This window comes from Periophthalmus magnuspinnatus, chromosome 22, assembly GCF_009829125.3.
Source record: "Periophthalmus magnuspinnatus isolate fPerMag1 chromosome 22, fPerMag1.2.pri, whole genome shotgun sequence".
Taxonomy (NCBI): Eukaryota; Metazoa; Chordata; class Actinopteri; order Gobiiformes; family Gobiidae; genus Periophthalmus; species Periophthalmus magnuspinnatus.
Window position 1 is genome coordinate 26,821,634 of NC_047147.1, and position 27,086 is coordinate 26,848,719.

The 27,086-nt window shown below is 41.1% G+C and overlaps 2 protein-coding genes across 2 annotated transcripts in view; one reads left to right on the forward strand and one right to left on the reverse strand.

Annotated features, from left to right (window-relative positions):
* Positions 1 to 4,884: 4,884 nt before the first annotated feature.
* vrk1 (VRK serine/threonine kinase 1) lies at positions 4,885 to 22,943 on the reverse strand. Its single transcript, XM_033988120.2, has 13 exons — positions 22,871 to 22,943; positions 22,196 to 22,361; positions 22,022 to 22,077; positions 21,211 to 21,280; positions 19,689 to 19,776; positions 19,243 to 19,351; positions 18,740 to 18,832; positions 16,649 to 16,781; positions 13,939 to 14,059; positions 12,483 to 12,541; positions 9,772 to 9,935; positions 6,609 to 6,705; positions 4,885 to 5,130 (listed from the first exon to the last, which is right to left on the reverse strand). The coding sequence occupies exons 2-13, from the start codon at positions 22,359 to 22,361 to the stop codon at positions 4,991 to 4,993; spliced, it is 1,296 nt and encodes a 431-aa protein (XP_033844011.1). The 5' UTR covers positions 22,871 to 22,943; the 3' UTR covers positions 4,885 to 4,990.
* Positions 22,944 to 23,190: 247 nt separating this feature from the next.
* Positions 23,191 to 27,086, forward strand: part of si:dkey-288a3.2 (protein phosphatase 1 regulatory subunit 37) — a 100,329-nt gene continuing 96,433 nt past the window's right edge. The window contains exons 1-2 of the mRNA XM_055230961.1: positions 23,191 to 23,213; positions 25,253 to 25,410. Of these exons, the coding sequence (XP_055086936.1) occupies positions 25,266 to 25,410 (145 nt within the window). The 5' untranslated portion in view covers positions 23,191 to 23,213; positions 25,253 to 25,265. The remainder of the gene's footprint in view (positions 23,214 to 25,252; positions 25,411 to 27,086) is intronic.

Sequence of the window (27,086 nt, forward strand, 5' to 3'; positions counted from 1 at the left end):
TGTCAGTTATTAATCAATCAATCAACAAAACTTTATTTGTATAGCACTTTACAACAGCAAAAACTGAACCAAAGTGCTTTTCAAGTGCATTAAAATGTAAAAACAACAATAACAACAACAAAAATTCTATATACAAAACAACAAACAGTAAAAAACAGTCATTAGCTGAAGGCAAACGTGAACAAACGAGTCTTTAGCTTTGGCTTTGAACAGAGACAAAGTAGTGACTGAGCCTAACTCTAGGGGTAAAGAGTTCCAAAGTCTGGGACCGGCCACAGAAAATGAACGGTCACCCCACTGTTTCCTTTTGGTTCTGGGGACGTCCAGCAGGTGTCGACTGTTGGGCGTATGAGCCGTTAACAGCTCGCAAAGATGTGAAGGCGCGAGACCATGAAGAGCTTTAAAAACAAACAGTAAAAGTTTAAAATCAATCCTGAAACGAAACAGAACCGGGACAATGTGACTATGTTTACGAGCGTTTGTCAGACGTCGGGTTATTAGTAAAAAAAACAACACATATCTAAACCTCATATTGTTGGATTGCAGTTGTGGAGACATGAGTAGTTCACCCGTGTTGTGAACTTTTGGACATAAAACATTCCGACACTTAGGACCACCTCCCCTTTTCCCAAAAAGAGCCTCAATTGTCCCAAACACTGGAAGCCACTGGCCGGGCAAAGTGTTATTGAGTTATTGGCTGTGGGCCTATGGGGGCACATTTGGCACCAGTATCATGACAGCAGCGTTTAGACCCACCGCTGGGCACGTTTTCATGCCCCGCCAACCCAGGGCCAAAACGCAGTGGGGACAAGAGTGTAGCCCGGACTCCCACGTAGCTCCCACCCCTCCCAAATAAGAAACAAATAAAAACTCACACAAGGTCGCTCCGTTTCTACGATTCTGTGTTGTGTTTAAGTGCGGCGGCCCCTTCCCTCCTCACGCCTCCATTTGATGTCATTACGTTCCGTTCTACTGCCCCCTACTGCGGGACAAAGGCTGTGGCGTCCCAGAGGTCACTACGGGGAGAGGGAGGTGCGCGAAACAGGGGGCGTTTTTCTGTCACGGGACGATAAATGGAAAGTTTACCCCGATTCTACCACAAAAGGACGGACAAAATGTGTGATAGGAAAGGAAAGTTTATAAATATTATTACAAAAAAAAGTCAAGAAATGAAATAAACCAGGGGCGTCAAACTCATTTTCAACGAGGGCCACATCAGCAAAATGGCCGCCGTCAAGGGCCAGATGTGACTGTGGCAGGATAAATGTCACAAAATGTAAACAAATGTCATGTAAAATAAATGTAATTACTCTTAAACTTGTTAAATAACTGTTTCTGTGATAAACTGTGTACTGTCGGGACACACCTCCTCACAGACCTTCAGCTCTGCTTCAAATCCGTCCTTTTACAGACTTTTAATTATTGGACAATTTGTTGTTTTTCTTGCAGACTCATTTTTTCACACTTAGCTCCGTGTTTGGTGTCAAAATGTCGACGTAGATTGTACCGACCGCGCCTAATAACACAAAAAACATACAATTTTTTCTCCTCAAAGCACAAACTTATATTCACCTTCACTTTTCTTCCTCCAAACTTCCTTCCACGCCGACAATTTTCCTCTTCATGAACATTTTGTGATGATCATTTGCAAATATTTCTCAGTTCCACTTGCTGGGAAAGTCTCATTAGTTTATTTTCAGTGCAAACATTAAAGCAGCACAGACTTATTTTAAAATGACAGTCAGGCCTTTTAATTTATCTTCTCACGGGCCACATAAAATGACGTGGCGGGCCGCATTTAGCCCCCGGGCCTTGAGTTTGACGCATGTGAAATAAACCATCAGTTGAGTGTAGGTATTATTCATTTAGTCCCATAAATTAGAGTGAAAAGTTACTTCTAGCCTCGACTGATAAAGAAAGGGCGGCCATTTTGTGCCAACGGACTTAACGACTCACACTGTGTTCATTCACGTCGGCGAGGTCGGTGAAGTGTCTTGCCAAAGGACACAACCCAATGCAAAGTGAGTCACTTACGTCACTTCCGGAGCAACGAGGCCCGTCCTGTTTCACGCACCCGACGAACGCGGACGACAAATGTGCTCTGCGTTTCCATGGAGATCGGCCGCCAACGAAGCATCCGAGCAGACTTGCAGCGCTCTCCCATATCCCATCATGCACCGCTTTTCACGTCGTCTACAGGAGAAACGAGGTACATTTTCTTAAACTTATGTAATACTCGCAACAACTGGGAAGAAATCACCTCGAACGTTGATATTTGTGTATTGATATTCAAAGAGAAACATTAATTCCTTACTTTATTCAAGCTGAACAGAAATAAACGGCTGAGACGACGACGACGCCTCGACTCTTCTTCTGTGAAATAATAAAGAATTAAAAGTAAAACTGTAATTATTCTGGAGTCCATTTTAAGCGTTTAGCTCATTAGTCAGCGGCCGTCGGGGTTGCTAGGCGATGTAATGTGCTTTGTCTTACTGTGTTAATAGTGAATACTGTCGTCTATCACTATATCACAGTTCATCTTTTGTGGTCTTGCTGTTTTGTGGATTATTTTTGTGCAATTTCGTGCATTGTGTCGTGCGTCCTGATTGGCTGTCGGACTGTAGACCATTGTGTCGTGCGTCCTGATTGGCTGTTGGACTGTAGACCATTGTGTCGTGCGTCCTGATTGGCTGTTGGACTGTAGACCATTGTGTCGTGTGTCCTGATTGGCTGTTGGACTGTAGACCATTGTGTCGTGCGTCCTGATTGGCTGTTGGACTGTAGACCATTGTGTCGTGCGTCCTGATTGGCTGTTGGACAATAGACCATTGTGTCGTGCGTCCTGATTGGCTGTTGGACTGTAGACCATTGTGTCGTGCGTCCTGATTGGCTGTTGGACTGTAGACCATTGTGTCGTGCGTCCTGATTGGCTGTTGGACTGTAGACCATTGTCCATCAGTCTCCTCCGTGCCGTGTCTCCTGTCCAGTACAGAATGTGTTCAGACAAATTTACATAAACGTTGGATCTCAGTGTGACTCTGAAGTGCTGTACGTTTGCAATTTGTTTTCTCCCCGACAAAACCCACAATGTCGATGAAACGTTCTGCACCGACAAAGACGCCTACGAAGGTTTGAACTTTGAGAGAGTTTAAACGAGAGAGAAATGTGAGAAAATGTTAACGCCTGTGTGAGAAAAGTGTATAAAGTGTGTGGTGAGGGGTTTTACAGACAAAAACATAGAGAATAATGTAAAAAATGAAGCTGACGACTTAAGAGTTTAAAGGGACCATGCCGTGTTAACTCATTTCCATGAAACAAAAGCACAAAAAAAAAGAGTTAGTTAGAAAAGAGGCGCCTCAAACTTTTAAAACACCATTTTTTCGAAAGGTCTGAGGGAAAAATGAATATTAAATGTACTTGGAGAACCTCGCCGTTGTGCTCGTGTCTTGGGGAGAGGGGTGCGGGCGTTTTCGGGTCGTCCCTTTCGCAGATAACGAGACTCGGGGTCCCATCGGGGAACGAGCCGGACACATAGGAAATGGACAAATCTGTCAAACGCTCCTTATGTGTGAAATGTGGTCCCCGTGAAGTTGGCAGATCAAAAACAGGCTTGTGCTGAGTGACAAGATTCACAACTATCTCAAAAGTGTCATGTGGCGACAATATGACAGAGACGGGCAACGGGCCAAACGCACACACACATCACAATATGAAGATTTGGGACGAGTCAAAACAGTATCAGGAAACACGTCGGAAATGGACTGGAAATTTGGATCAAAACAGAAAAAATGCATTAAAAAAAACATGAATGACTTTTAAAAATGGTCTGATATTGAAAAAATATTAAAGATAAAATATAAAAAAAAATAAAATAAAAAAAATAAACACTGCATTTGTGACTTGCTAATTCAAACTGCTTTTTAAAATTTGTTTAAAAAAATATTATTTATTTTATGTATTTGGAGCACATGTATGGGGTTCACTTAAAGCACATTTCACAAATTAATCCTTATATAATCTCAAAAAGGAGCGGGAAGAAGAAAACGTATTCAATCCCAGCCCTGTCTTCATTTAAAACATAAATTCAATGTTTTGTTTAAGCTTCCTGTTCTGTTGAAAAAGAAGAAAAAGAAGAAAAAAAAAAAGAGCATATACACACGTCACAATATGAAGATGTGGGACGAGTCAAAACAGTATCAGGAAACACGTTGGAAATGGACTGGAAATTTGGATCAAAACAGAAAAAATACATTAAAAAAACATGAATAACTTTTAGAAATGGTCTGATCTTGAGGCGCTGGTCTGAAACACCAGAGTCAAACGAGCTTCACCATTTTATTGTAACGACAGGATTCTGCTCAAAGTTTGTGTTTTAAACATGTTTAAAAGAACTGACAGAATCTGAACAAACTAATAAAAGAATCACATTGTGTCGTTCTTATGTGTTTGTGTCGTTCTTATATGTTTGTGTTGTTGTTGTGTTGTTGTAGTTGTGTCATTCTGGATGTTTTCAGTCTGATGTTGCTCAGATAAAAACAAAAACAACTGGTCAAAGTGACGAGAGTCAGAATGTGTCAAATGTGAATCACCAACAGTTGAACCAGTTGAACTTTTTTTTCTTCCTTTTCCTGTTTAATTTTTTTACTTGGACATAAAACATAATAAAAACTTAATACAAACTCATTTTATCACTTCATTTTTCCTGTTGCTATGACATTTAGGACCTTCATGTTTGATGTTTATTTATGCGTTGTTGTTGTTGTTGTTGTTGTAACTGTTGGGTTTTGTTTGACGTTTCAAATACAAATAAAGTAAAATTGATAAGAAATACCAGAGGAAATCCTTCTTTATTACAATAAAGTCCAAGTTACATCTTAAAACAGCAGCGTCAGTGCATAAGAATAAGATAGAAAATCATACTTTACAATAATCTAAAAAAATGAAAAGACGTTCTAAGGCGGCGGCGGCGGCTCAAACGGAGGAGTGTGGCTCAGGCTGCAGATTTCTTGGGGCGACCTCTGGGTTTTTTGGCGAGTCCTGGTGAAGTCTGCGTCGCCATTTCTGTGAACTTAGGCAGTGCTTTTTTAACTCTGGGACTTTTAGCGGGAGATTTCTTCACACCATTGACCTCTGAAGAAAAGTGACATGTTAAAGACTTTGGTGTTACGTAAGAGTAAGTATTTTCTGGAGTAAAAGTCGCACCAGCCAAAAAATGCATAAAAATGAAGAAAAAAAAACATATATAAGTCGCACTAAATATGTTACCGTCACTTTAAGAGCGACAGCACGGACGAGGAAAAGAGCACACGCCTGGGAAACGCGCTGAGCTGTTTTAAATACTCTTTTACGTTTTAATATTTAATTTATCAACATAAGCTACATTTATTTTATTGCGCCAATGTTGATGTTAAATAATAACAGTTCAAAGATATTTTAACATCAACATTGGCGCAATAAAATAAATGTAGCTTATGTTGATAAATTAAATATTAAAACATAAAACAGCTCAGCACGTTTCCCAGGCGTGTGCTCTTTTCCTCGTCCGTGCTGTCGTTCTTAAAGTGACGGTAACATATTTACGTAAAACTTAAATAATAACAGTTCAAAGATATTTTAAGTTTTACGTAAATATGTTACTGTCACTTTAAGAGCGACAGCACGGACGAGGAAAAGAGCACACGCCTGGGAAACGTGCTGAGGCGGCGCAAAAAGACGGAGTCAAATGGTTTTCTCACCGTAGTTTTGTTTATTTTTGAGACTTGGTTTGATTATTTCTGTGGAAAACGATTTTGCAAAGCTGTGAATTTAAATTGTGTAACTGTCTTTTTACATCGGAGTCGAGAGGAAGTTATTTTCTCAATCAATTTATCAATTAAACGAAAGAGAAATGTGAGAAAATGTTAACGTCTGTGTGAGAAAAGTGTATAAAGTGTGTGGTGAGGAGAAAGAAAAAAAGGAGAAACAAGAAAGAAAGAAAGAAAAAAAGAAAGAGAAAAAAGAGACAGAAAAAGAAAATGAAAGAAAGAAAAAAAAAGAAAAAAGAGAGAAAAAAGAAAGACAGAAAAAGAAAGAAAGAGAAAAAAGAAAAACCAAAGAAAGAAAGAGAAAAAAGAAATAAAGAAAAACAGAAAAAGAAAAAAAAGAATAAGAAAGAAAAAAGAAAGAAAAAAGAAAGACAGAAAAAGAAAGAGAAAAAGAAAGAAAAAGAAAAACCAAAGAAAGAAAGAGAAAAAAAAGAAATAAAGAAAGAGAAAAAGAAATAAAGAAAAAAGAAAGACAGAAAAAGAAAAAAAAGAAAAAGAAAGAAAGAAAAAGAAAGAAAAAAGAAAGAAAGAGAAAAAGGAAGAAGAAGGAAGAGTGTGAGAAAAGTGTATAAAGTGTGTGGTGAGGGGTTTTACAGACAAAAACAGACAGAATAATGTAAAAAATAAAACTGACTAAGATTTCTAGGATTTTTCCTTTTTTCGTGTTTATTTTTTGAACATGACCCTCGCGATAAACGAGAAACAAACACATAAACGTCGCCCCCAGAACAAACTGAGAAAAACGTGACACTTATCGTCCAGAAAATACAGAATATTTAAAAGAAGAACGATAAGAAAATGTACCTTTCTTTTTAGCAACCTTCGTTTTCTTGACGGCGCTTTCTGCAGCGTCTGCGCCGTCGTCTTCAGTTACAGCCGTTTGTTTTCGTTTTGTCGCCTTCTGAAAAACGACAAAAAGTTAGCACGTTAGCCGTTAGCTTCACAGCGACGTCAAAACTCCACTCTGGTCTTTGAAAAGTGAGGAAAGAAGGAGAGAAGAGGAAAAGAAGAGAGGGATAGAGGGAGAGAAAGAGACACAGGAGAGAAGAGGAAAAGAAGAGAGGGATAGAGGGAGAGAAAGAGAGACACAGGAGAGAAGAGGAAAAGAAGAGAGGGATAGAGGGAGAGGGGGAGAGGGAGAGAGAGAGACACAGGAGAGAAGAGGGAAAGAGGGAGAGGGATAGAGGGAGAGGGAGAGAAAGAGACACACAGGAGAGAAGAGGAAAAGAAGAGAGGGATAGAGGGAGAGGGAGAGAAAGAGACACAGGAGAGAAGAGGAAAAGAAGAGAGGGAGAGAAAGAGAGACACAGGAGAGAAGAGGAAAAGAAGAGAGGGATAGAGGGAGAGAAAGAGAGACACAGGAGAAAAGAGGAAAAGAAGAGAGGGATAGAGGGAGAGAAAGAGAGACACAGGAGAAAAGAGGAAAAGAAGAGAGGGATAGAGGGAGAGAAAGAGAGACACAGGAGAAAAGAGGAAAAGAAGAGAGGGATAGAGGGAGAGAAAGAGACACAGGAGAGAAGAGGAAAAGAAGAGAGGGATAGAGGGAGAGAGAGAGACAGGAGAGAAGAGGAAAAGAAGAGAGGGATAGAGGGAGAGAAAGAGACACAGGAGAGAAGAGGAAAAGAAGAGAGGGATAGAGAGAGAGGGAAAGACACTGGAGAGAGAAGAGAGGGATAGAGGGAAAAGGGGGAGAGAGGAAAAGAGAGACACGGGAGAGAGAAGAGGGGGAAGAGAGAAGAGGGGTGAAAGAGACAGGGTAAGAAGAGAAGGGAGAGAGGGGAGAGAAAACAGGGAGGGAAAGAGGTATATGTATAAATATATATGTGTATATATATGTGTATGTGTGTATATATATATATGTGTATAGATAGATAGATAGATAGATAGATAGATAGATAGATAGATAGATAGAAGAGCTGAAAAAGAAACATGGGGGCGAGAAGAGAGAGGGGGAGAAAGCGAAAGAAGAAGGGAAGGAAAGGAGTTTGGGCTTAGATAGAGAAAGTGAGGGAGAGAGAGAAGAGAGAAAAATAAGGTGCGAGAGAGAAACAGGGAGGGGAGAGAGACGAAAAGGGAGGTTAGCGAGAGAGGTAAGTGAAGAAGAAGAGAGAGAGGAGGAGAGGTTTTTGAAAAGTGGTGAAAAGAGCTTAGAAACTCATCAGGGGGAATAATTACGACGCTCAGAATGAGTTAGGTCAGTGAGGAAGAAGTTTTGAGCTCGAAACTGTTTAAACTGTTTAAACTGAACTAGTGGAACAGATTTTTAGTTTTTATGACGGTCAAAGTGCAGCAGGTTTAAAATCCGCAGGTCACATGATCAAATATTCTGTAGTTTTTGTCTGTGTGAAATAAAACATCATTATTAAACCTGGGAATTAAAGGGGAGCCACTTAGAGAGTCATTCCCTTTAACAAAGCCCCCCCCCTCACCCCCTTCTCCGCCCTCCCCCCCCGACTCCATTTTAGTCTCCATTTTGACAATTGCTACCTCATGATCACTACGCCGCGCCCGCTGAGGTGAACAGATTGGCGGGATAATTGCGAACGATAACCAGCGCCGAGGCCCCGGTCGCCCCCTCGGCTCACGACGACCACGTCCCCGATGGATCGCCCATATGCACCGAGAGGAGAGAGAGAGGGAGGGGAGGGAGGAGAGAGGGAGAAGAGAGGGATAGAGAGAGGAGAGGGAGGCATGAGAGAGAGAAGAGAGGGAGAGAGAGGGGGGGAGGGAGAGAGGGAGGGAGGAGAGAGAGGAGAGAGGAGAGGGAGGCATGAGAGAGAGAAGAGAGGGAGAGAGAGGGAGGGAGGGAGAGAGGGAGGGAGGAGAGAGAGGAGAGAGGGAGAGAGGCATGAGAGAGAGAAGAGAGGGAGAGAGAGAGGGAGGGAGGGAGAGAGGGAGGGAGGAGAGAGAGGAGAGAGGGAGAGAGGCATGAGAGAGAGAAGAGAGGGATAGAGAGAGGAGAGAGGGATAGAGAAACATGGGGTGAAGGAAAGCGAGAGAAGGAGGGAGGGAAAGAAGTGTAGGTTTAGATAAAGAGAGGGAGAGAGAGAAGAGAGGGAGAGAGAGAAGAGAGGGAGAGAGAGAAGATGCGAGAGAGAAACAGAGGGAGGGAAGAGAGGTGGAAAGTGAGGTTAGCCAGAGATGGAAAGAGGCAGAGAGGGGAGTGAAGAAAGAGAGAGAGAGAGAAGGAGGAGAATGAGAGAAGGGGAGGAGAATGAGAAAGTGAGAGCAAGAAAGAGAGAATGAGAGGGGGGGGGAGGGGGTGGATCACGCTGTAAGAGCAATAAAAAGCTTGGAAACATTTTATGGGACGGATTTCCAAGTCGATAAAACCGAAATACTGGAGTTTGTTCCTTTTGTTTGGGAAAGTCGCAGCGTCAGACTCGACCGGCAACAACGCAACAGGTGAAACATTTATGCAACAACTGGATGGAAATAAATCTGTGAAGAAGAAGAGAAATCGAAACAACAACACAGAGAATGTGACGTGATCAAAGATAAAGAACAACCAAATATCAGAGTGTGTGACCTTTTTGTTTTGGTCAGGCAGTGTGTGAATTCATTAAGATTTCACAAACACCTGATCACGGACGTTAAAAACAAGAGTGAAATCGTGTAGAAAATCTGATACGTCTGTGAGCAGCTATTCTCCACCATGAACTACGCTAAAAACAAACAGCGCTCAGGCCTCACAGGAAACATGAAAGTGACTTGAGCCTCGACAGACGCAAAGTCACATTAACCAGGTCAAATAAATATGTGTGCAGATATTTTAAACACTGTGTAGTTGTTTATACAAAGTGTTATCTTCATTTTACTGTAAACGGACTATAAAATATACAACAGATCTGTCAAACACTGGATTTTACTACTAGTTTCTGTGTTTAAAATGCAGAAGACTGGCTAGTATTGCTTTAAAAAATATAAACCCTGGTAGTTTTAATGAAGCAGTTGACAGTGTGCAGACCTTAGGCGACGCAGCCCCGTTGACGGAGCTGAACTCCAGTTTCCCGTCGTCTTCGGTCTTCAGAGCCTTGAGTCCCGCCTGTAAAATGGAGCGGAGTTTGTCGTAGGGCGGCCGATCGTGGTAGCCCAACTTCTTCACCTCCTCCAGGTACCTCTGCAGCTCACCTGCAACACACCCGCCCAGTCACACTCGTCGTTTACACGCACGGAGAACTCAAAGTGTGCTAAAAAAAAAACAAATTCACGTAGTATTTGCTCCAAAACGTGTCAGAAAACGTTCACGCCGCAGTCTACACGCAGGTGAGAGAAAGACGTGCAAATGGGCGGGGTTTTTCGAGACGTTCCGGTGCGTGTAGTAATTTAGCATTAGCACTTAAACTTAAATAAATGGACATAGCTAACCTGCTAGCCGCCGCGTGAGCATTAAAACAAAAAACTGTCCAATCAGACTCGTCATTTTGGTTTTAAATGTTCGTATTAACCCTCTACATGATCTTTGTGTTTTTATTCCGCTATTTTCTCCGTAAACCAAGACGTGAACATTCATACGAGGAGAGAGAAGAGAGGGAAAAGGGGGAGAAGAGAAGAGAGGGAAGAGAGAGAAGAGGGGAGGAAGAAGAGGGAGAAGAAGGGACAGAGGGAAGAGGCGGGAGAGAGAGATGGTGGAAGAGAGGGATAGAGGGAGAGGGGGAGAGAGAGAAGAGGGAGAGGGAGCGGGGAGGGAGACACGAGAAAGAGAAGAGAGGAGGAAGAGAGGGAGAGGGAGAGACAGACATGTGAGAGAGAAGGGCAGAGGTGAAGGAAGAGAGAGAGAGGGAGCGGGGGAGAGAAAGACATGAGAGAGAAGAGGTCTAGAAGAGAGGGAGGGGGGGAGAGGGAGAGAAAGAAAGACATGGGAGAGAGAAGAGAGGGAAAGGGGGAGAGCAAGACACAGGGTAAGAAGAGAGGGAAGAGAGAGAAGAGGGGAGGAAGAAGAAGGAGAAGAAGGGATAGAGGGAAAAGGCAGAAGAGAGAGATGGTGGAAGAAGAGAGGGATAGAGGGAGAGGGGGGAGGGAGAGAGACACATGAGAGAGAAGAGAGGAGGAAGAGGGAGAGAAAGACATGTGAGAGAGAAGAGAAAAAGTGAAGGAAGAGAGGGAGAGAAAGAAAGACACGAGTGAGAGAAGAGAGGGAAAGGGGGAGAGCAAGACAGGGTAAGAAGAGAGGGAAGAGAGAAGAGGGAGAAGGAGAGAGGGATAGAGGGAGATGGTGGAAGAAGAGAGGGATAGAGGGAGGGGAGAGAGAAAAGTTACATAGTGGAGCTTTAAAGTCTTTTTCATGTATGTTATTTTGTATGTTACTTGTTCAAAAAAGTCAAATTTTATCCTCGACTGTTCTCCATCATCCCTCTCTCCTTTTCTCTCATCCTCTTACTCATCCTCCCTTCCACACTTCCGTTCCCACCATAATGTTCCACTTTGGTTGCCGTGGTTTCGTTGTGTTTGGTGTGACTTTCCTCAGATGGAGTTGTAAACAACAGTTCGGCGGAGCTCAGCGGGGCGGAAAAGGAGGAGGCGTGACGTCGCTCCGTGTTCTGCGCCGCTCCTGCCCGAACCGACGCCGCCCGAGGTCAAAGTGCCAACGTTAAAAAGACACCTCGAACGACGGCGGGGAGACGGCGAGGAGACGGCGAGGAGACGGCGAGAAGACGGCGAGATGTAACCACTTACAGTCATGTTACAGTGACAGAGAGAGGAGAGAGAGAGATAAAGAGCAGGAAAGGAGGAAAGAGAGAGGAGGGAGAGGAGAGACGAGAGAGAGGAGGGAGAAGAGAGAGAGGAGGAAGAGGGGAGAGAGGAGGAGGGAGAGGAGAGAAGGGAGAGCGGAGGAAAAAGAGAGAGAGGGGAGAGAGAAGTAAAGAGGGGAGAGAAGAGAGAGGAGAAAGGAGAGGAGAGAGAGGAGGAGAGAAGAGAGGAGTAGAGAGAGAAGAGGAGAAAGCAGAGGAAAGCAGAGGAGAGGATATCAAGGAGGAGAGAGAATAGAGAGAAGAGAGAGGAGAGAAGAGGAGAGAGTAGAGCAGAGAGGAGTGGAGAGAGAGAGAGGTGGAAAGAGAGGAGAGAAGAGGTAAGAGGAGAGCAGAGGAGAGGAGAGAAGTAGAGAGAGGAGAGGAAAAGAGGAGAGGAAAAGAGAAAAGAGAGGAGAGAGGATAGAGAGGGAGACAGACGGGGAGAGAGAAAGACAAGGAGAGAGGGGAAGAGGTGAGAGAGGGAGAGAGAAAAAAGAGGGAGAGAAGGAGAGAGGAGGGAGACAAGAGGAGGGAAGAGAGGTGAGAGGCAGAGAAGGAGAGAGGGAGAGAAAGAGAAAGGGAGATAAGGAGAGTGAAGTGGGAGTGGAGAGACAGAGAGAGAGGGGGACAGAGAAACAGACAGAGGCAGAGAGTGAGAGAGTGGGGGAGAGAGGATGGAGAAAGAGACAGACGCAAAACAATAAACTGAACTTTAGACAAAGAGAAGCCCTGAGGACGATACTCAGAGGTGTCATTTCAGGATTTAAAGATGAACTATGTAACTTTTTAGGAGAGTACGGCAGACCCTCCATCAGAAAAGTTACACAGTGCAGCTTTAAGGTACAGATCGATAGATCAGAGCGTCGAGTCGTCGTTAAATGTCGTAAACTCTCTACTGTGTCCACGTTATTCAGTTCATTCACATTTTTATGCTCGTTTCACTCACCCGGTTTGTCCTGCGACGGAAAACACTTTGTCATAAACTCTGGAATGTTCTCCCGACTCCTAAGGAAGAAAAATAAAGAAATAAAAATACAGCTCTTCAAGCAACGCACAAAATAATTTTAGTGTGATGTCGTTTCAGAGAGAGACTTGAATTTGTGACATAGACAAGACAATAAGAGACAGAGAGAGAGATACAAAGAGAGATAGAGACAGATACAAAGAGACTGAGACAGATAAAGACAAACAGACCGACAGAGAGATAGAGAAACAGATACAGAAAGACAGAGAGAAAGACAGATACAGAGAGAGATAGAGAAAGAGAGAGAGACAGAGACACAGAGAGAGACAGAGAGAAAGAGAGACAGATACAGAGAGACAGAGAGAGAAAGAGAGACAGAGAACGAGACAGAGAGAGAAAGAGAGACAGAGAACGAGACAGAGAGAGACAGATACAGAGAGAGAGAAACAGAGAGCGAGAGACAGATACAGAGAGAGACAGAGAGTGACAGATACAGAAAGAAAGAAAAAGAGACAGATACGGAGAAACAGAGAGACAAAGAAAGAGAGAGGCATATACAAACACAGAGAAAGAGAAACAGAGCGAGAACCAAACACACAGAGACAGAGAGATACCGAGTGAGAGAGCACGAGAAAGAAACAGAGCGAGAGAGAAATCCACCTGGACATTTACATAGACACATTAACACACTCAATGTGTTGTTAAATATCAACACAATAAAACAGATTTATGTTTTTGTCAACACTGAACACCTCTTTTCTGTGATGTTGACCTGATTTTGACACTGAACACCCCTCTTTTCTGTGACGTTTGACCTGATTTTGACACTGAACACCTCTTTTCTGTGACGTTTGACCTGATTTTGACACTGAACACCTCTTTTCTGTGATGTTTGACCTGATTTTGACACTGAACACCTCTCTTTTCTGTGATGTTTGACCTGATTTTGACACTGAACACCCCTCTTTTCTGTGACGTTTGACCTGATTTCGACACTGAACACCTCTTTTCTGTGACGTTTGACCTGATTTCGACACTGAACACCTCTTTTCTGTGACATTTGACCTGATTTCGACACTGAACACCCCTCTTTTCTGTGACGTTTGACCTGATTTCGACACTGAACACCTCTTTTCTGTGACGTTTGACCTGATTTCGACACTGAACACCTCTTTTCTGTGACGTTTGACCTGATTTCGACACTGAACACCTCTTTTCTGTGACGTTTGACCTGATTTCGACACTGAACACCTCTCTTTTCTGTGACGTTTGACCTGATTTCGACACTGAACACCTCTTTTCTGTGACGTTTGACCTGATTTCGACACTGAACACCTCTTTTCTGTGACGTTTGACCTGATTTTGACACTGAACACCTCTTTTCTGTGACGTTTGACCTGATTTTGACACTGAACACCTCTTTTCTGTGATGTTTGACCTGATTTTGGCGTCCCTCACGTAGACGGGGTCCTGCAGTTTGTCCTCCCAGGGCAGACGTCCACACAGCCACTGGACCATACAGTATCCCAGGATCTCCAGGTCCGCTCTCCGACTCGGGGCTGGACACAAAAACGTTCACGTGACGCCGTTAAAACAAATATCCACTGATAATAAACAACATTATTTTGACAAATTCCAAAATTCACTGTTGTGACATTTTGGTGGCATTTATCTTTGAATAAAAACATGATATTTTGGCTGAACAGTGTCGCAGCAGATGTCTCGGGTTTTTGGAGTTTTAATGAATAAAAATATTAAGACTTCTGCTTTTTACAGACAATAACTGAAAATGTCTCGGTGCAGACGGACAACGTGTACGACATCAAACATTTTTAAACTAAAGTGAGTATCTTGACAGAGAGAGAGAGAGAGAAAGATAGATAGAGATGGAGAGAGAGAGAGAGATCGTGTACACTCACTTTTAGTTTATCTAGTTTATCTTATCTCTATCTTGACAAATAGAGATGGAGAGAGAAAAGAGAGATGGAGAGGGACAGAGAGAGAAAAGAGAGGGAGTCAGGGGGGAGAGGGAGAGAGAAAGAGAGAAAAGAGAAACAGAAGGAAAAGAGACAGGGAGAGAAAAGAGACAGAGACACAGAGTGAGAGAGAAAAGAGAGAAATGGAAGGAAAAGAGAGCGAGAAAAGAGAGACAGAGACACAGAGAGAGGGTGCGAGAGAAAAGAGAGAGAAAAAGAGTGAGACAGAGACAGTCAGACAGAGAGAGCCAGCAAGAGACAGAGAGAAACAGACAGAGACAGTGAGACAGAGCGAGAGAAGAGAGAGACAGAGCGAGAGAAGAGAGAGACAGAGATTGAGAAAAGAGAGAGAGAGACGGTGAGAGAGACAGAGAGAAACAGAGACAGAGAGACAACGAGAGAGAAACAGAGACTTGGATTGATAGAGACAGAGACCGAGAGACACAGAGACAGGGAAAGAGAGACAAAGACAGAGAGATGGAGAGAGACAGACAGACAGAGAGAGAAAGAGAGACAGAGAAGCTGAGAGAGGCTGCGAGAGAAACAGAGTGACACAGAGAAAGACAGAGCGATAGAGAGACGGAGAGAAGACAGAGAGTGAGAGACAGGGAACGGGGGGATAGAGAAAGAGACAGATGGAAAACAGGGACGAGGAGAAGAACCTGAAATAAACTAAACTGTTTTTTGGAGTTTTGATGAATAAAAACATCAGGACTTTTTCTTTTTACAAACAATAACTGAAAATGTCTCGGTGCAGACACACATCTTGTACGACATCCTTCACATTTAGTTTTAATTTTTGTCTTGAAATATAAAAACTCCTACATTGTCAAAATATTATAATTATTTTGGAAGTTTGCGTGGTCAAAACACATTAGAAGAGCACATGAGAACTGAGTGGAGTCAATATTTTATCTGCAAAAACAGTTCACTTCTGTTTTTTGTGACGTGTCGTTGACAGTAGGTTATTTATTCATGTGTACAGTACATTTATATTTTAGTTTTCCAAATATTGAAATGTCCTTAAGCCTCGTGTCAGTTCATCATGAGACTTGCCACGATAATACATGTTGAAATATGATATATTACTACAGAAAGTACTATAAACAATGATATTAAAAGTACTTTACTGCACTGACACAACAAGATGGAAGAATAATCCTCGTGAAAACCTTTCTGAATGTCACATATTGCTTAAAAAAAACAAAACAAAAACAGACTGTATGTATAAATGGACATCGCTAACCCGCTAGCCGCCGCGTTCCAAACAGGAAGTGATCATGTGCGCGCTTCCTGCTCCATCAACTCTGGCTTCAATTCACTTTCTATTGAAAAACTGAGTCCTCTCTCTGTCGCTGCTGCTTCAGACTCGTCATTTTGGTCTTAAATGTTCCTGGGGTTTTTATTTCACAATTTTGTTCGTAAATCAAGATATAAACATTAATAACAGACGAATGAGACGCCTTCTTTCCCTGAGGTCGCTCCCGTTAGCGTTAGCAGCTGCTAAACCATCAGCCTCGCTCTGGATTGGCTCTTTGGTTGCTATGATACGCGTGGTCAGAATTCCAAATGCTGAACTCTGCTCCAGATTAGCCGCTATAACTGCTAGCCTCGATTAGCTTCATTTGGAGCTGAACACTCACTTTAATCCACTTCTTTATACAGTTTAAGGAAAAACTGGTTGATTACGTAGTAGTAGTATTTAAAAAAAAGTTGTACATTTTTATCTGAGTCACAGAACTTGCAGATAAACACATGATAGAAACTGAGTCCATCCACGTTATTTACAGAACAATATTGTAAATCTATAATACACTGGTCCCTCGTTTATCGCGGGGGTCACGTTCTAAAAATAACCCGCAACAGACGGAATCCGCGACGTATCAGCTTTATTTTTTTACGATTATTCTCTCTGTTTTTGTCTGTAAAACCCCTCACCACACACTTTATACACTTTTCTCACACAGGCGTTAACATTTTCTCACATTTCTCTCTCGTTTAAACTCTCTCAAAGTTCAAACCTTCGTAGGCATCTTTGTCGGTGCAGAACGTTTCATCGACATTGTGGGTTTTGTCGGGGAGAAAACAAATTGCAAACGTACAGCACTTCAGAGTCACACTGAGATCCAACGTTTATGTAAATTTGTCTGAACACATTAGTGGGGCACCTACTTGCTCCTTTGTGCGCGTCGATACTTGTGAACTCTATGGTCCCGTCGTGGCACCTCTTGGGGTCCTCCTTGTACTCTTTTTGGACCCCGTTTGGAGAGTATTTGTACGCCAGCCCATAGTCCACCAAGTAAACCTGGTGCAGAGAGAAAAAAGGTCACTTAGTGTTCATCACATATTTTTATGGCCGGTAATTCAAAGTAATTTTTTTTCAGTAGAGTAATGTTATCTGCAAACAACAGTCAACAGTAAAAAGAACATGTCTCTTTCAAATCTGTAGTTTAGGTGTATCCAACATAACTTCATAAAATGCTCGGGGTTTAAGTTATAAGTTTAGCAGTTAATGTATAAAAATCAGCTCAAAAAACAAAACAAAAACCAGATTTTAAGAACAAAATTACAACTACAGCAGTCGTAATCCTTGCCAAAAAAAACAACTATTTCAAACATGCTCAGCTGAAAAAAATAATAAATCTTTTCCTTTTTGAAACTGTATATTAAGTAGCAGGAAGATTAAACAAAAATTGGATTCCTGGTAAGTAGAGAAGCACAGCCATAAAAGCCTTACCAAATTTAAATCCCATGAGGCCAGTCTTAAATTGTCATTTATAAATAGCTCTTTAATAACAGCCCCAATGATACATTATTAATCTTCAGATTAAATATTTGCCCCCTCCTTGTTTTCCACTAAAAGCTGCCATCTAATCTGCCCCTGTTTGGAGCGCAGCCTCCTCTCAGGACGTAATTGAATTTAATGAAGGAGCACCACTAGAGCTATGATAAAAAAAAAAAAAAAAGCATGGCCAGCCAAGACGAGATGCTTTTACATACAGGGTGTCTACAAACTCTCTTTTCAATTTTAAAATTTAATTACAAGGGCAAGTGATAAGATATATTAATTAGATTTGTTCTGTTGTACTCTATGGTCATCATTTTTAATCCTGTTGCATTTTTGTATGTGATGCATCCTGTTGATTAAAGACGCCTTTTAAATCAGGGCTGTCCAAACTGCGGCCCTCATGCCTCCTCCAGGAAGTATTTTTACTACAAACTGAAGAGATTCCTCCTTTAAAACTTCAATAACATCACATTGTATTGTGACACAGACCTAAAAATAATCTTCCAAGTTTTATTAAAGGCACAATGTCTCTGTCAAACCTGTGTTAAATGCACCGTTTGACTCTGTTTCGACACTGGTCTGTGGCCCTCTGCTTCAAATATGTTTCAGTACGAGGCCCTCGGAGAAAAAAGTTTGAACACCCTTGTTTTAAATGAACTCAAAAGAAATGGCTCCTCCTCAACAGAAGGTACAATGTGTATCAGGATTTATTGAGACTAAATCAGATACACAGACTCAACGAAACTACAGAACAACGTCTAGAAGAGATCCACCGTCACATCTGTCAATTTGTGAATGGCACAAGAAATTTACGAGACGGACAGCGTTTGATAGAAAGAGACGTGATCAAGAACATCTGAGGAAAACAACTGGATTTATTTCTCTGGGGCTGAGTTAAAGACACTGTGCATCGAGCAAAGATATAGGACATTACTAAACTAAAGCAAAAGATACAGACGCGAATGAAAACATTTATAAGGCTCTGCTGCAGCAAACACAGCAAGAAATCCAGTACAGTCTTGACTAATGGATGAGGTAAAAACTTTGGAAACCACCGAGTCCAACAGAACAAGTCTGATTAAAGATGTCTGATCATTTTGTCTTTGTAATACATTTTATAAATAGTAACGACACTTTACGGACATCGCTAATGCTAATGAGTAAAAAAAAAGATTACACAGGATAGAAAAACAGTGCAGATGTCTGTCAAATCAACAAGAAAAACTAAACATTGTAGATATGACATAAAATAGCAACTGCGAAGCGACTGCGATCAGATTGTCCATAAATTTGACATTTGATTTGCTGTGTGTTTGGTTTTATATCTCCAACATTTGAACAAAAAGTGGGAAGGAATAGATCAGCAGGCTAGTTAAAAAGTTTCCTGCCTATTTTAAAGTTAGTAACCAGGAAAAACATTTGGGGGGCGTTCAGTTTAAAGCGGGTACATTAGTATTAACATATGGAGCACTGACCTGGTTCGGATCTCTGTGGCTCAACATGAGGTTGGACGCCTTAATGTCAGCATGCACATACTCATGCTCGTGAACGTACTCCAAAGTGTCCAGCTAATTATAAAAGATAATGATTCAAGTTAAAGCTGCAACTTATCTGCCACAAATACTGTAGATCAGGGGTCTCCAACCTGTAGTTTGGGAGCAACCAGGAGCTCTCCAGCCCCTTACAAAGGATTTCTGAATTATATGGATTATTGAATTGTACGGAATAACTCAAATTTTGTAAAAGTATCATTTTGATGCCTAACTTTGTGGACTAATAAATGAACAATGGTTTATGTAACTTTCCCTCATCTAAGGCTTGTCGTGGATCTAATATTTACTCAGTTTCTTGCACTCGCCAAAATTAGTAGCTCTCTGGGATTGTTGTTTTGTAAAGGTAGCTCACTGGAGGAAAAAGGTTGGATACCCCTGCTGTAGACGATAAAACAACAAGTTAATAATAAGTGTAAATATCTTACCAGGCGAAGGCCGAGCTGCAAAACTAATTTTCTGGGGAACCGCTTTCCACATTCTTCAAACTTCTTCTGCAGATCTACGCCGAGTCGGTCGATCACCATAAACCTGTATCTGAACCACAAACACATGAGGAGTAATTATTTGTATTTAAAGGTGCTTTACGTAACTTTTGTGGTGGAGATGGAGCCCAACATCTTAGACATTGCTTAGAAACACCTTGATGCTTTCTCACTGCGAATGGGGGGTCTCCTATTCACAGATCTGACCTGAAACTACCAACGCCTTTGTGTAATAACACTCTGGGCGAAGCAATAACATGTTGGAGACGAGCAAGTGGCAGGCCCTCCACCAGAAAAGTTGCATAGTATACCTTTAATTTCATAATAGGTGTCAGAATCCACACAAACTAAGCGAACAAAACAATGATCTGATGCAACTTGCAGTTTACCTTTTCCCTCCTGCGTCGTGAAATCCTGTGCCCCAGTATTTGGGGACACCTAAACTCTTCAGCTTGTGTGACTTTATCCAGTCCTGAACTGCAACACGGAGAAACCAGTAGTAGTTTAACGTATATAATCCATCCATATATACATTTATGTGAAGAGTTTTACAAGTACATGTAAGATTTTCACTTCAGTATTTCTTAAACAATACCCCCCTGCGACGTCTAACGATGTAAAAATGTTCAAATCAAATCATTTTACTGCTGTGTGTAATTTTTGTATGTGCACGATTACAAAAACAATGTTATTTATGTTCACATTTTGTCTTCTCAAGTCGATCTAGCCAGAAGAGATGGACTTTATTCTTTATTCTCTCATTCTTTCATATACATATATAAAAAGCATTTTGTGCAGCTAAATTATTCCGTGATTGTGGGAAAGATGGACTGGTGTAGGCAGAGTTGTGTTTTAGTTTTAGTTTTTCCTCGAGTGATGCAGAAAAGAGGGAGCCACTGTCTGTGAGAATGGTCGTGTATGTTAGTTGTCAGATAAACAAGTGTACACAGAAGAAAAGTTTGTTGCAAATAAAAATCACCAGCATAATATTATGTAGTTTTGAGATAAAATTTTCAGATTGAAGAGCCAGCAGTGCGTAGTAAACTGTGTATACATTTAAGAGAAAAAGTAGAGTACAATGCTAGAATAATCCTACAAATTAACCTTATAGCTCTTCAAAAGTATCAAAAATCAGATACTAATCGATATTAAAACTAGTATCGAAACTACATATTCATTTTTAGCAGGTTTTAATATTAAAAAAGAAATATTCACAAGACAGAATAAAAGAAAGCACTACTATTGAATGTTGAAAATCACATTCTATTGTCTAAATACAGAGTTTTTATTTTCATTTTTGTATCTGAATCAGTATCGAGTATCAAGTCTATTCCTAAATATAGAAACTGCCTTTGAAATTTTAGTATCGTGACAACACTACTCAGTATAAGATATTTAAACCACTAGGAGCGCAGCTATTGCATTAAAAAAATCAGTAACTTTTATGAACACCAGGCTAACTAATGTTGGAGTGTGAACTGCTCAAAGTAATAAGAGTATAAATCCATTGAGGAGAGTCGGGCAGGGCGGCCGCCAGCTAATCTGCTGCTGGGACAAATATTTACCAACAACGTGAGAATCCACCATGAATAAAATATGAGCGCTTGGTTCCTTAGTAATATAACAGTTAATTGTCAGGGGAGAATGACATTTGGATTGTTATTATATAAAATGCAAAGCTGCGGCCTGGGGGCAACAGAGCAGCCACCAACTGCCTCTCCTCCTCTGCAGGTCCCTTCTGTGCCGCGGCTACAAGATTGTCTTTTTTAATTAAGAAAGTTGGGTTTCTTTTATTTGTTTGCCCTGGTGATGAGAGACGTCGGTGTTATGATCACAGGGCTAACTTTGGCTTAGTGAAATACAGTATACTTCTGTTTGTGTGGGTACAAACAACAGTGAAGTGCGGCTTACTCAGCTCGGGCTTCGCCGCTATCATGTAGAACTTGAGCTCGGAAAATAGGGGGCCACTTTCACTGGGCTCCTGAGATGAGAAATAAGAAGAAAAACACACAAATAGACAGAAAGCAATGGATCAGGGAAAAGTGTAGCAGTTACACAATAATGACTTGCATATTAAATAATACAGATTGCATATAATTTATAAAAGACAAGCATTAGATATCAGGGATGCAACAATAATCCAAATATGATAAAACTGTAAATAAAATACACATTACAAGATCATTTGCTTACATGTATTGGTATACTGTAAGCTAATATAACACAGAACTACATAGACTGTGATCTTTTTACTCCATTTGAGCTCAGATTATATGACATGTGCTTTTAAATCTTAATTCTTTATGACCGTAATGATTTACACCAAACTCAAGGCAAAAAATAGCAAAAGTATCATGTACATGTCTATTAGCCTCTCCAAAATATTGCAGTAAATATCACTGATAATTATATACAGTGGGATTTGGATATTGTTACATCCTTATTAGATATAGTGCACTCTGACAAATTAAACTCAAATGAAAGCCAAAGTGAAAGCCTCTGTTGAACAATGACGCCGTGAAAAATTAATGATGTAATTAAGGTGTTGAAACTTATGACCAGCTACAGTAAATAGATGTTTTAAGTTTCATGCCAAAAGAAAAGAAGCACACCAAAATCTGTTGAATTATTATTGATTCACAGATTTAACTCAAATTATAACTGGTGCAACACTGTGAAAGAGAATGAAAGTAAAAGTGTTTACATGACCCACAAAACTCACCACTTTGATGACGTAACGGGCGTCTGAGCCAACAGATTTTGCAGAGTTTTCCTCGGCTGCAAACATAAACAGCACAACGTGAGTAACAGCAACGCACTTCACGTGATCTACTACTTTTAGGTAAACAACTAAAGCCACAAACTGACCCACAATAAACTTATGACATATTCTTACCCAGGTAAATAAGCCCAAAGCCCCCTTTTCCGATAGGTACCCCGAGTTTCCAGGATTTCTTCCACGTGTCTGTGAGTAGCTCTCCTGGGGGAAACTCATCTGCCAGCTTCCTCTTTGCTGGAGCTCTGCGTTTCCCTCCTCCAGCAGCTTTGGGTTTAGGAGGCATCTAAAACGTGCACAAGTTAATCATTTATTTCAATGTTCTGTGATGCTAAAATGAGCTATCTAACATTAGCAGAGAGAATTGTCACGTGTATGTCATGATATTAGGGCTACAAGCTTGATTTAGCATCTGTTTGCATCTATGTTTTGATTATTTGGGATTGGATAAGGCTACATCACAATGCACTGTAGTAGTAGCAACTTCAAAACTAAATATAAACAAACTGCGTGGCTTATTTTCACAGCAGTGCGAGCATCAATACCGCAGATATTTACGACAAACATGTCAACAGCAGCGAGGAGACACTTCCAAATCACCACTAGACCTAACAATAATGTCTGATCATGCTTTTATTCAGGATGCTCGCAGTTAGCCATGTTAGCAGGTGCAGTTAGCATCATTTTCGACCCAGGATTCCTCTACTTCCGCATCTACCTATCATCAAACCGACACAATCGCTGCATAAAGACACGATTATCGCAGGACTTGTTATCGAAATAGTGAACACGTACCTTTAGATGGTTGTCTGGTGAGATCTGTGCGTGAATTTAGCAGTCTGACACCAAACTTCCCGCAAAACTACCGGAGCGGAAGTGACGTCACGCATTTTTGGGTTTCCATTAGCCACTTCCGCTAACATCAGGAAATTAGCGTGTCAAATTATTATTTTTTATTTATTTTTTATTTATTTTTTGTTACTAAACGTTATCATTACAAAATCAAGCGTATCACATTATTTATTTATTTATTTTTTTATTTAATGCAGCTTACGTTTTGGTAAAGTTTTTAGCTGCATTTATAAAGCCAAAACGCCCAGTTTTGTCGAAGGATGAAGCCAAATTGGGGAGCTAGCAGGTAAATATATGCACCATACAAAACAAACACGAAATACTTTTATTTTTAATTCGTTTAACGCAAATCTAGTACTTTTTTTTTGCTAACTTTATTTTTACTTATTTTTTGAAACAGATGCATCCAATAAAATTCAGTGGAAAAAAATAAAAATATATATACATTTATTTTTACAATTATTTCTTTTACTTTTGCTTCTGCTACCAAATCATTTTAGCTAAATAGTTAAGATGATTGCCATATTGTGTGCTGGTGCTACAAATTAGCAAACCCCCTAATTCCCATTGAGAATCCACAGTGGAATACCTTGCCATTTGTTTCGTAGCCCCGTCCTCAGCCTCCTGAAATAGACAGAGCCCCAGTGACATTTCTCATGTTACTATTTATGCAATGGTTGATATGCTCTGCAGTATAAACACAGGCCCCACTCTTCTTTAGTAATGGTCCTCTTGAAGTTTTAAGAGCCATTTTTTCCCCATGTCTTTTTGTTGACTTGCCCTTCATGCTTAGAGAGTTTGTGATAAATATGGCTGTAGCCTCCAGTTATTCTGTGCGACACATCAAGTGCAAAAATGAGGAAAATATGGAGTTAATTAGCAAACACTCAAGGTACAAGTTTGCACTGTGACCCCAACCATTTGTTACTTGTGAGGAGAGAATGCAGCCGCTATTGTTGTAAACTTAAATCAAGACACATTTGCATCAAACTTATTTTAATTATTAAAGAAAATGTTCGAAGTTTTGGATCAATATGCAGATATCACAGAATACCCATTCATATCTAAAGGTCAGTGCTTGTTTTTCCTTTTATTAATAAGTCTTTCATCAGCCAAAGTTAATTAATCCTATTTCCTGATACAATTTTGTGCCAATATTGTTATTTTACAATATGTCCCACTGAATTTTGTTTCTTAAAATTTCATTATCATAAATCCAAAACTTAAATGATCTTTTCATTTGAACAGTACATTTTTTCCATAGACATATTATTTTATTGCATTTGAAAGCTTATAGTTTTTCAGTTTAAAACGTCAAGGAAAATAAAGTAGAACTATTCATGGGCTTCAGAGGTGTGAAAAATTAAGACCATGACGATTACCAATTAAAAACTTTTATTTTGTTCTCATTTTAATGGAAAAAGTCAGCAAAATGATACATATTATAAGAATCTAAAACCCATGCCTTACCTTATACATTCAAAACTGTTAAAAATACAGATAAAATGTTTATTTCCCTGTGTTTTGACCAGGAGATGTCGTGATATTGAACAGAGACAGGTATGAAAATGAGATGCAAAACAACTTTCTCCAGCTAAACTCAGACAAGACTCAAGTCATCATCTTTGGCCCACAGAAACATAGAGAAAATGTCAGCGTCACCTCCAGTCTCTCTCTCTAAAACCTTCAAATCAGGCGAGAAATCTAGAGGCAATAATGGACTCAGAGTAGAACTTTAACAGCCACATCAAATCAATAATATCTGCAGCTTTTTACATCTAAAAACATGTCAAAAATCAAAGGTAAACTGTCAAAAAACGACTTATCCATGTGTTTGTCTCCAGTAGGTTAATAAGTTCTGCACTTTTCTCCTTTAATGTTAATTTTATGATGATTATTTGTGATTATTTATGTTTCGATTTGTACTATTGTGATTTTAATGTCTTTTTTATCCTGTAAAACACTTTCAATTACCGGTACCTTTACGTATGAATTGTGCTGTACAAATAAACTTGCCTTGCCATGAAAATGCACAGAGCCTCGCCTATTTACAAAGTGTCACTTGAAACCAACATACAAGGTTTCACTCGCAACCCGACGCACATCTCATGAATAAGATATTGTTTCTTTAGAGTCACGTCTTTCCGAGTACCTCTCTTTACATCCACCAAAGCCGACTGTTTATTTATCAACTGCACAAACAAGGATTACTAAAACTACTGCTGCCATGGCGTCGCTCTCCTCTCGATCCTGACACGAGAAGAGACTCGAGCTGAAGCTGAACTTGACCCTTTTGAATTCCTACAGTTTTGGTTTTCGTTGCAGGAAAAAACGAGGGATGACCCGGTGCAATGAGAAAGAGAGTGAGGAGCAAACGGGAAACACCGGGACGGAAAAGAAGAAAAGTAAAACGGGGAAGCATGTGTCTTTCCCTCCCGATGAGCAGATTGTGTCGGGGTTTGCCGAGCTCCAAAACAAAAACGGTGAGCGCACAATCTGATACATGAGCGTGCCATTAATTTTATTTTTTACTTTTATTTATTTTTTTTTTTAAGTAGGCCTTTTCCTTCATCCTCCTTATGTCTTATCATGAGAATAAAACCATTATTCCCAAAGTAAATCAGTTATTTAAAGGTGCACTGTGTACTTTTCAGCTTGTCTCCATGGAAATGTTATTACTTTTGCCTGGAATATTGAGCTGTGCCACCTTAAAGTAGTAAACCAACCCATTTTGATACTAATGAATGGAATCGATACTCAATAGTGATTTGGATTCCTCAATGAAAGTAAAAAACACAATTTATTTAGACGATAGAATGTCATTTTCAACATTAAACAATAGAACTTTTTTTTCTTTTCCCATGTATCTGTAAATCCTCAGTGTCCAGTCGGTTCATAATGGTCCATGATCTGGTTTAGTCCTGGCCCAGTCCTAGTTTAGTCCTAGTTTAGTCCTGGCTCAGTCCTGGCTCAGTCCTGGCCCAGTCCTGGCCCAGTCCTGGCTCAGTCCTGGCCCAGTCCTGGCCCAGTCCTAGTTTAGTCCTGGCCCAGTCCTAGTTTAGTCCTGAGACAGTCCTAGTTTAGTCCTGAGACAGTCCTAGTTTAGTCCTGAGACAGTCCTAGTTTAGTCCTGAGACAGTCCTAGTTTAGTCCTGACCCAGTCCTAGTTTAGTCCTGACCCAGTCCTAGTTTAGTCCTGACCCAGTCCTAGTTTAGTCCTGGCTCAGTCCTGGCCCAGTCCTAGTTTAGTCCTGGCCCAGTCCTGGCTCAGTCCTGGCCCAGTCCTAGTTTAGTCCTGGCTCAGTCCTAGTTTAGTCCTGGCTCAGTCCTAGTTTAGTCCTGGCCCAGTCCTAGTTTAGTCCTGGCCCAGTCCTAGTTTAGTCCTGGCTCAGTCCTGGCTCAGTCCTAGTTTAGTCCTGGCTCAGTCCTAGTTTAGTCCTGGCTCAGTCCTGGCTCAGTCCTGGCTCAGTCCTGGCTCAGTCCTGGCTCAGTCCTGGCTCAGTCCTGGCTCAGTCCTGGCTCAGTCCTGGCTCAGTCCTGGCTCAGTCCTGGCTCAGTCCTAGTTTAGTCCTGGTTTAGTCCAGTTGGTTCATAGTGGTCCCTGGATGTGCACTACTCTGTGTCTTATACTTGCTCTCAGGAGAAGAGGAAGAGGGAGGGAGGAGAGAGAGAGTAAAGGAATGGAGAGAGGAAAGAGGAGATGAGAGAGATAGTGGGAGAGAAATTAGATTTAAAAAAATGGGGAAAAAGAGAGGAGGGAGGAGTGAAGTAAAGATGAGGAGAGGGGGAGGAAAAAAGAGGGCAAAGGAATGTAGGGAGAGAAGAGAGAGAGAGAGAGAGGAGGGAAGGAGAGGAAAGAGAAAGGAGAGTCGTCCAGGTCGGTTCATAGTGGTCCACATTCCATCATATTTCTGATACTATTGACAGCCCTAATACAAACTACTGTAGTTTATTTATTTTTTTTACAATAGCCAAACTCCACGAAAATTTAAGATTGGCTAAGGCGCTGTGTGACCATTGTGTCGTGCGTCCTGATTGGCTGTTGGACTGTAGACCATTGTGTCGTGCGTCCTGATTGGCTGTTGGACTGTAGACCATTGTGTCGTGCGTCCTGATTGGCTGTTGGACTGTAGACCATTGTCCATCAGTCTCCTCCGTG